General features: G+C 33.3%; 1 protein-coding gene across 1 annotated transcript; it reads right to left on the reverse strand.

Annotated features, from left to right (window-relative positions):
• Positions 1-3,951: 3,951 nt before the first annotated feature.
• Positions 3,952-5,475, reverse strand: LOC125611449 (ovostatin homolog 2-like). Its single transcript, XM_048786284.1, has 2 exons — positions 4,868-5,475; positions 3,952-4,271 (listed from the first exon to the last, which is right to left on the reverse strand). The coding sequence occupies exons 1-2, from the start codon at positions 5,072-5,074 to the stop codon at positions 4,017-4,019; spliced, it is 462 nt and encodes a 153-aa protein (XP_048642241.1). The 5' UTR covers positions 5,075-5,475; the 3' UTR covers positions 3,952-4,016.
• Positions 5,476-11,093: the final 5,618 nt, after the last annotated feature.

The raw sequence follows: 11,093 nt of genomic DNA on the forward strand, positions 1-11,093 counted from the left end.
AAATATCAGGTTTTCTCAAACTATTCCATAAAATTGAGAAGGATGGACTACTTCCAAACATTCTATAAAGTGAGTATCACCCTGATACCAAAAGCAGGCAAAGATGCATAAAGAAAACTACAGATCAATATCCCTGATGAACATAGATGCAACAAAGTATTAGCACACCACATTCAAAGACTTTTCAAGAAGATAATATTTCATGATCAAGTAGACTTTATCTAAGGAAGACAAGGTTGGTTCAACATATGCAAATCAATAAACATAATTCACCACTTAAATAGAATGAAGAACAAAATCATCCAATCTTCTCAATAGATGTAGAAAAGGCTTTTGATAAAATCCAGCACAGACTCTTGTTAAAAATGCTAGACAAGCTAGGGATAGAAGGAACTTACCTCAACAATATAAGGGTTATATGTGACAAACTCAAAGCCAGCATCATACTGATTGGAATAAAACTGAAAGCATTTCCTCTAAAATTAGGAATAAGACAAAGATGTCCACTCTCACTATTTCTATTCAATATAGTTTTGAAACTCTAGGCAGAGGAATCAAGAAAGAGAAGCAAATTAAAGGGATACAAATGGAAAAAGAACTCAAACTATCTCTGCTGATGACATGATTCTACATTTAGAAGACCTAAAAAATTGCTTCTAGAGCTGATAAATGAATTAAGCAAAGTAGCAGGATACAAGATCAACATTCATAGATCATAGATTTTCTACACTGCAGCAGTGATTCTGCTAAGAAAGAATTCAAGAAGGACATCTCTTTCACAATAACCTGAAAAAAAAATCTGGAAATTAATCTAACCAAGGAGGTGAAAGATCTGTACAATGAAAACTGAAGAACACTAAGGAAATTGAAGAACACTGTAGAAGATGGAAACACCTCCAATGTTCTTGAATAGGAAGAATTAAAATATTGTCAAAATGCCCATACTACTAGAAGTGTTATACAGATTCAATGTAATTCCAAGAAAAATACCAGTGACCATCTTCACAGAACTAGAAAAACAGTCCTTAAATTAATTCAAAGAACAAGATACCCAGAATAGCCAAAGCAATTCTAACCAAGAGGAGTGATGTAGGAGACACCACAATATCCAATTTCAAATTATACTTGAGAACTATAACAAAATCAGTATAGTATTTGCATCAAAATAGACATGAAGTCCAATAGAATAGAATGTGGGACGCAGAGACAAACCAACATAGGTACAGTCATCTGATACTTGATAAAGGTGTCAAAAATGTATGTTGGAGGAAAAAAAATAGCCTTTTTAACAATTGGTACTGGGAAAACTGGATATACATATATACAAGAATGAAACTAGATCCTTATTCCTCACTCTGTACAAAATTGAAATCAAAATGCATCAAAGACTTGGTAATTAGAACAGAAACTTCAAATAGCTGGATTAATAAACAGAATATATAAAAGAACTCAAAAAACTCAATGCCAAAAAGCCCTCAAGTAACCAAATTATTAAATGGGCCAAAGAACTAAATAGAAATTTCTTAAAAATAGAAACACAAATGGTCAAGAAATACATGAAAAAAAAAATATTTAACATCTCTAGCAATCAGGGAAATGCAAATCAAAACTGTACCACTGTTTCATCTCACTTTAGTGAAAATGGTAATTATCGAAACATTAATACTAATAAATTCTGCCCAGGATACAGGGAAAAAGTACACCCATACATTGTTGGTAGAACTGCAAATTAGTACAACCACTCTGGAAAGCAGTGTGGAGACTCATTAAAAAACTAGGAATGGAACTACCATTTGCCCAGTTCTCCCACTCCCTGGTATTTATCCAATCGAATGAAAACCATCATATTATAATGATATGGCCACTTCCGTGTTTATAGAAACACAATTTACAATAGTCAAATTATGTAATAAACCCAGATGTCTGTGAATAGATGAATGGATCACGAAAATGTAGTATATATACATGAGGGAGTTTTACTTAGCCATAAAGAAGAACAAAATAATGGCATTTGCTGGTAAATCGGTGAAAATGGAGAACCTTAGGCTAAGTAAAATAAGCCAGACTCAGAAAAATCAAGGGCCAAATTTTTCTCTCAAATGTGAAATCCAGAGCAAAAAAATATCTACATCTATATCTATCTATCTATCTATCTATCTATCTATCTATGAGAATGAAGGCAGCTGGGGACTGGATCAAATATCATAAATATATAGGAAAGCTCAATGGAGTAGATCAGCAGGAGAATAAGAGGAAGGAGGGAGAACAGAAAAGGGAAGGAAATATCCAATGAATTTAACAAAATCATGTTAAATTCCAAAGGGAATTTCACCATTATGTATATGTAGAAAGTACCAATCAAAAATAAATAGAGAAGTGAGAAGAAAGTAGAGCAAAGGAAGGAGAGTAGTGGGAGAGAGTGGAGGGAGCTAAAGAGGGGAAGTTGGGGATTGAAATAAAATTCTTTGCATGTGTGATTTTTGTCAAAATGAACCCAACTACTAAGTATACCTACAATGCTGTAATAAAAAATACATCTAGTTTAAATGAATTATATTTTTAAATTTTTAAAAAATTTATATATGACAGCAGAATGCATTACGATTTGTATTACATATATAGAGCACAATTTTTGATATCTCTGGTTATATACAAAGAATATTCACGCCAATTGGTGTCTTCATAAATATACTTTGGATAGTAATGATCATCACATAAATGAAATATATTTTTAACTAACACATGAAAATGGTTTAACAGCATGTTTCATTAAACTTTAAAATATGAGTGCATGGAATTTTCCCAATATGTATATCAAAAATAAATGTCACCATATATTATATTACAGATATATAAAAAATTAAATCTCAATTTATTATTCAACAGGATCATACTTGCAAGTCTAATGAGAACATGATCCTGTCATATGTCAAAAGAAGTAATATTTTTAAATTTTTTGTTTATTCTTTTTTAAAAGGAGCCTGTTTGAGGAGCAGAAGTATAGAAGCACTCAGGTCTGTTTTTTTCCTCAAACCTTTACTCTATGTTCATGTCCACTCTTCTTGTCCAAGCACATTGTGCTACTCATTACAACATCAATACTAATGGCTTAAAAAAACGATGTGCTATAACAATATGTGCAGATTTCTCAGAATAATCCTCATAGTGTTTCATCATGGCATAATCCCCAAAGCCGTAGTGATGCCTCATAGATATTGCTCAACTGCATGAAAATGCCACTTCCGCTCACAATCAGGGCATTTCTTCAACTGTCATTTACTTTATTTCTTATTCCTTCCATTTATTTTCTCTATTCCAAATAAGTTTATCTCTTTAACATTTTAAGGTCTGGTTTTTGAGTTAATTCTACCTCCATGTTTTCTTGTGTTCCTTTAGCTCATGAGAAATGTCTGCCTTTTTAAGATTTTAGCTGTGTTCCTTACCTCTTTCTAAACCCAGGAGATGAGAGAAGGCTTTTCAGTTTAATTCAACATCATGCAGGGCAATTACTTAGTCACTAGGAGAACCTCTCTCTCCATTTCTGTGTGTGTGTGTGTGTGTGTGTGCACATGTGTATTTTTGATACTAAGAACTGAACACAGGGCCTGGAGCATGCTAGGCAAGCACTCTATCACTTAGTTACACCCCTGGCCCATTTTATAATTTTGTGAGGAGCTCTTGCTAAAAGTTGTCCAGGCTTGCCTTGAATTTGTGATCCTCTTGCCTGTTTCCAAAGTAGCTGAAATTACAGTTGTGCACCGCTATGCCTGGCTCTTAATATGTTCTTGAAACACTTTGTTGCTCTTTAATTTCTAATTCAACCATGATTCCTAAATTCACATAAGTTGAAATGTCATGGTTTCCAAACATATACATTACTAGATATTATTAGAATATTGAGAAATTCTTTAAAAATAGTTTCTGAGGCTCCCTACCCGAGACATACTGAAATCAAATTTCAAACATTTAGGTAACATGAGCTATTTTGTATTTTAAAGCAATCTCCCTAGTAGATTTTAATGCAATAAATTTTCTGAGCTTGTATTGTGTACTATCATTTTAAACATTCTATAAATGATATTAGCTGAGGGTAACAGAATGTAGGTATACACACCTTTCTGTCCAGGCATGTAGATGGATTTATCTGTCTGCACAAAGACCACATTTTCCCTGGGGCTGATTGCCACAGCTCTTCTCTCTTCCAGATTGATTGTGCCTCCTTTAGCAGAGAATGTGATGAAAGCCACTGGGTCCAATCTGGCCTGAGGAACCTAGGGAGCAAATAAATACATACTTCATGAGACTGGTGTTTGGCAGGAGATCTCCATGACTAATTTGTGCGTTATTAACCAGTGAATTTAAATCCATAACTTGTTGTTTCCATTTATTGAATAACCCACCTTGTTCATTTTTCTTGCTTCTGTCACATCATTTAGATAAATTATCTCATCATTTAAATAAATTCTCCTTTATCTTTTTTGTTGTTGCTGTTGTTGTTGATGGTACTAGGGATTGAACCCAGATCCTTGCACATGCTAGGATGCTAGGTAAGTACTCTACCACTGAGCTGCGTCTCTAGCCTTCTTAAAATATTCCATTTCTCTCTGTGTGTATGTATGTGTGTATGCGTGTGTGTGTTTTCTTCTCTTCAATAAATTTCTTTTAAAATAGTAAATAGACTTTTCTCCTTGCCTCCATTTATAACTGTACTTACATTATCTGAAACTGAGGAGTATATTGTTTTTGAAAACATTAAAATAACTTTATATAGACAGGCAAATAACATTTGACCATAAAAGTCAGTTTTGTGGGTGCCTTTCATGCCCCTGCAGTATTTTCTCTATAGTGAGCAGAATGAAATGTTTACCTCAAAGCTGAAGCATTTGAAGACATTTTCTTCTGTAACCTGCTCTTCAAGTATTTCGGTCTGGACCTCACCATAGTTGATAGAGACAGTCAAAACAAGAAACTCAGTCACATTAAAAAGCTGAACACAAGCTTTATCCAAAGAGCCTTCTTGGAGAACAGAAGGGACCAGCAGAACATACTGCCTACAAAATTTAAGCAGGAACATTAAAATTGTCAAAGAAATGATTTGATACTTAGCTATTATTTAGTTATCTAAAGGATTGCAGTTTAAGAAATATGTATTGTTTTTCAATGTTAGAGACATACAGCATGCTAAATTAGAGGATGTTAAATTCATGAAATAGGAATATGCTGCCTGTGAGCTGGATTCGTGAATTCAACAAGAATAATACCACTTGCAAAAAAGCAAGTAATTTGTCATTAGTTCTATGAAAATTACCATCTGTGTCTTCATGCAGTGCTTTTGCTCGTGAACTGATACGCACATTCCATTTCATTTTTGCCTGGTGTTTGTCTAGCTTTTTCCCCCCAGCAATTGTTTGACATCTCTTCATTGGTATAAATATTGTGTTATAATTTAATCAGCAGACATGCTAACAGTGATAATGGTACCGTTCAAATTCAAAATTCATTATACAAATTAACATGTTTACTATGCTATGTAAGGATATATTTAAAATCTAATCAATGCAATAAAAATATAACAAGTTCTGATTTTTAATATCAAGCTCTATTTGGGTTCCACATGAAATAACAAAATTCTATGCAATCACTTACACTTGGGGAGACTGAGAAAGAGACAGATGAAAGAGAAGAACACCCAGAAGTATTTTCATCCACTTCATGATCCAAATAGACAAAGAAGTCAATAGACTGTGCTCGTTATATCCACACGTGGGTCAATGTGCTGGAAGCTCAGACATTCTCACGGCCCAAGAAAGCCAAGTGTGGAGAGCTATATATCCGTGCAATACTTCTAGGACCATTTCCTGAATCATTCCTAAAGAATAACACAAGTAATCCAACTGGATACACTTTAGAAATTTTAGTCACCTCCCTGTAATCAATCATGTCTATTATGTTACTAGGGTGTCATTTGAGTGTCATCATCTTCTGACGAAAAATACTCCTAGAGTTAATACATAATGACTATGAGTGACTCTTTCTAGCACGAATGAAATTTCATTCCAATAAATTCAATCATTAAAAATAAATTGGTATCTTGCTAAATCATTATTTTGTGGTTGAGAACTAAATCTGTGTTGAAAATAACAGTATTGATTTTTGGTTGGCAATAGTTCCATGTAGACATTAGAATGGGAATAATGTAAAAATAATAGAAATGGACTTATGGAAGCTCAGATTGGAAAAATAAAAGATTCAAACATGATCATGTGATTTTACTTATTAATTGTTGATGTTGTATTTTCCATATAGTATAATTTGCATGCCAAATATATACTTGAAATTCTAAGTCAAGAGGAAATAATTAATTCCAGTTCTCAAATATTCAAAGGAATAATTATAAGAAAAATAAAGATAGTAATCAACAAAATTTATTGTTATAAAATTATCTTCTCTTGCTCTTATGTTTAAAAATGTAGCAAAGTGCATAATAAATGGCACATATATTAACTTATTTAGAAAGAGCAGTTGGCTTCTTAAAGATAAATTTAGATTACTATATTGATATAACTATAGAAAGTCACATTTCACTTAAAGCAAACTGATACCCAAAAATCCTTGGAAAAAATGCAATAAAATGTTTTGTTTTGGTTTGGTTTTAGTTCTTTTTGTACCTCCTACCTCAGACCCCTTTACTTTACCAAGGTTAAATCCCTTTTTAGTTCTTATAAATAGAACCAAATAGAGTAGAAACAATCTGAGGAGGAAATGAGGACATAACTTTCACTTCCATAGTCAAGCAAACTTAAGATGAATCTGAGTTAGGTAGGCCTCATCAAGGCCTAAGTGAACATATCAAAGTATATTAGCAAGAAAGTTTTTGAAATATCACTTTTTAAATTAAATTTTAGTCTTTCCCATTACAAATTTATTGCCAAGTGTTTTGTGTCCTTTATCACTAGAGTTTTGATTAAGTAAGAAGCTCTTGGAAGGATAATCTCACAATTGCTGTGGTTTCATCATATTACCACGTCTCTAATTAGGCTCTGCCTCTAATATTGCCCTTTTTACTAAACAGAAAATCCATTTTATATTGAATAAAAATCTTTTTTTTCCTAAGAGGCAAATTAATTACATAAATTTTTCTTTAAAACTCTCTAGTGTTCTGCTACTGCCTATTGGATAAATCCCAAACTCCAGCAAGTTTCTTCTTACTAAGGTACTTGTATACTTTTGTACCCACCATTTCCCTACAGACAGTTTTTGTTTTCTTCCATGAAAACACTAGCAGTTTCTTAGGTCTGCCATGCTCTTTCATCTTTCCATGTACATTTATGTGTCTAGACTCTCCCTCTCTCTCACTATTTCTGACTTCCTTTTTACCAGGTATACATTTCCTTCTCATTCTTCATTACTCAGTTCAAATTTTGTGACTCCCAAGATGAAATTGGCTATTGCTTCCCTAAACTCTTGTTACTTAGGTACAAATTTCTATCACAGGATGTCATTTTATACCATAATTGTTTGTTTTCATGTCATATGTGCAACTTGGCTGTGAGAATCACAAAGGCACAGCCTGTGGATTTGATTTGTTGCTGGCTTTCCAACAGCTGGGATATTACAAGTCTCTGAAGTAAGTAAGCACCCTTGACTCTCAGACTTGGTGAGCAAACCCATTTATTGGGGTGCTGTCTTTCTATCCAAGGAGAGCACACTGGCTTTTGATGCAAAAAGGCAGACACCCCTTTCTGGGTAATAATGTCTTCTCCTAGGCTTCTACAGTTCTGCATTGCATTCAATGCAAATGGAATAATGCCAATCATGATATAATCTTCAGGTCAGCTTAGTGAGGTATTCATTTTTATTTACTTCTATTGTATTTATCCCTAACTCCTCCTAGAAAGATAGCTTGGTATTTTATGGTTCTTCATCTACAAGGTTTTGACCAAATATGAAGAAAACTGAACCCTCTCACTTATGAGTGTGGACTTTACACCTTTAATCTACTACTTTTTTTTATATGCCAGATAGTTTAAAGTCTCAGACTGGTGATCATTTATGATATTATTTATGAAAAGCAGTACCAAAATCTACTACTCTTTCTGTTTTTCCATTACTGACTCCTTGGGGTCTGTTTTCCCCTTGCTATAAGACTCACTACAAAGTGTGAATCTAAAATGGTCACTTAATATTTGAAAAATGCAGTCAGACATTTGCTTCTATATAGAATACCCTTACTAAATAAAATGCACAACAGAAATCACAGCAGTAGTGGGGGATACCTGGAGGTCCAATGCCTTCCAAAATCTTACTAACTCATTACAATTTGGAAGTCCAAGTCTAACATCAATAACAGAAAGTTCACATAAAAATGTTAAAAACACAAATAAATGCAAATGTTCAAATTATTGAGTAGGAGGAAAATTTGCAGAAAATTTCTCTTTTATAAGGTGAATAAAATTTATATTTACACACATACATATAATTTGATTTGGTAAAGGCAATTATAATTTTAAATACATGACTAATAACTCTCTGGAAAATAAATTTATGTCAACATTGAGCTTACTACATTGGCCTATATGAAAATGCTCTGTATTGCTAAGTAGCACCTAAAATTTGTATACCTGGGGCTCACATTTAGAAATATGGTTTCTCTTTCCATAAAAGTCCACTGCTTATGGAATGATTCTCTTTATATTATTTATCCTTATATCTTTTACAATAAATTTTATCTTACTGAGAGTAGGATTGCTTATTTTTGAGATGTCTCCCCAGATCTACAAAGTAACTGCACATTAAATGTTATCTACACAGATACATAGTTACATATCTCCATACTAGACCATCTAAATTTTATAAAGGTAATATAATTGTTTTAAAGGAAACATTAAGAAATACAGAAAGATATATGCACATATGAACACAGATCTGAACAAGGATTTTTTGATTAAGTCAATAAATAGCAATGTTATTTGCATAGAGGATACATAGCAATTGTTTCTGATTTTCAGGCCACCTCATGGGGAATTCCCCTTCTAATGTAAGAAAAGATTTTACTATTTATAAGAAGAGAAAGACATCATTAATAAATTTAAGGGTGTGGTGTAGAGAGTGGAGAAAATGATGGCGTGGGTTTTCAGGAAATTGGGTCATACTATTTACAGGGTATATGAAAATCCCTTTTCATTCACCTACATCCTAATATCCATTCCCTCATCCTGTGAAACAGAGATTTACCTCATCACAACTATTAAAAAATGTATTGGTATACGTCCTCCTTAGAATTACTATAAAAGCTTCAAGCATTCCAAATAAAATTTGAACAAATGCTCCTAAATTTAAGACTATTGTTCTAGTCAAGGATGTATTTGGAATACCTCAAATTGATTTTTTCCCCAAAGAGCAGCAATTATTTTAATGAAAAGTTCAGTAATTATTAATTAAAATATAAATAAGATTATTATGAGTTATTTTGTGGATATATGGCAAGAATTTTATTCTGGTGATACATACTGTGTTTTTATTTACAGTGACTTCTTATATTTAAAATAAGAGAAAAATTTATATCTAGATATCTTTGTCTACAGTGCAAAATGATTGAAGTATATATAAGTAACATATATTCTTAAAAAGTAAATAAGTCATATATTCTCATGAAAAGTAAAAAGAATAAGAATAAATTATGCTTCCATTCCTAGTGAAAGGATATTTTTACTTCAATGTCAATTTTGAAATATAACCTCTCATTTTTCCTACATCCTGCCATATTTTCTGATTCACTTTCTTTATAGTGTGGTAGTATTCCTAAGGGGAATATTAAGAAAGTCACAACTTCAGGAAAGAAACCTAATCATTTTGCAACCTTTGCTGTCATCAGTTTGCATAACATTCAGTGTCTCTTCTCAGGTAGAGTTGAAAGGCTTAGGGGAAATTTGCCAGGAACTTAAACTATGAGTCATTTAACAAATGAGAACTTGGCTTTTCCCAGAAGAACCTGTTCTTAACAAGGGCTCTTTCCAGAACCTCAGTGGGTAGGTATTTCATGCTGTATAAGGTAAGCAGTGTTCACCTGTCTTCTCCCTGAAAGTCTCTCCTTGTGTTGAGATCCAAAGGTGAATGGACTCTGGTGGAGCTGTGTCAGGGTAGATAGAAGCTTGCATCCTCTAGATTACCACTACTGAACATAATAGAGTATCTGTAAACTTGTTTGATCTGGCATTAAGTTATCATGGCAAGTCATACACATTTCCAGAAACTTATTGCCACAGGAAGCAGATGGAGTCTTGGAGGCAGAATGTGGTTGGGAAATGAATGCCCTTTGCTGGGTGGGAATGGTTTACAGTAGATGCAGTTCTTTTTCATAAAAAATAGTTATGTTTTTGTTGGGGCTGAGAGGACTACATTTACACTGACTTTTAAATGTTCGTATATGACCATCATCTTTTTAGGGTACAATATCTTCCTTCCTTTCCTCATAAGGCAGTGATAGAGAAGGCCTTACAGCTGGTATTTAGATCCTGGTTGTACCACTTACCAGATAAGTGAACTGGATGAGTGGCTTAAATTCCCTGTGTTTCTTCTTGTGTATACTTGGGAATAATAACAGTTAAGTCATAAATGTATAATAAGAATTAGATATATCAATATACTTAAAGGTATTAGCAAAGTGACTGACACATAGCAAACATTTGGAAAAATCCTTACAATGATGAAATGTCACATACTCACACTCTCCCAAGTTCCTACTCATACACAAATTACTATGGAAAATTGGAACAAACTTGAAGAATTGTGGTGCTGGGATTGATTTAGCAGCTCATTTGTGCCATTAAAGTATTTGTATATTATTTATGCTCTACATCCTTGGGATATAAATATTATTGCCTTTTTGGCCACAATTTGGATCATGAAGAATTAGAGATTATTTCTACCCATCTGTAAGGAAGGAATCAGCAGTGGAAGAATGTCCTACTTTTGCATTTCTTTCTTCTTCTCCACTTTCTCCTCTTTTAAACAAGGAGTGAAGTCTTTGCAGATGCCACACCAAGAAACACTTCTGTATAGCTCCTTAGCCACTTCTGGCTTATATATATATA

The sequence above is a fragment of the Marmota marmota genome, unplaced genomic scaffold (genome assembly GCF_001458135.2).
Source record: "Marmota marmota marmota unplaced genomic scaffold, marMar, whole genome shotgun sequence".
NCBI classification, from domain to species: domain Eukaryota; kingdom Metazoa; phylum Chordata; class Mammalia; order Rodentia; family Sciuridae; genus Marmota; species Marmota marmota.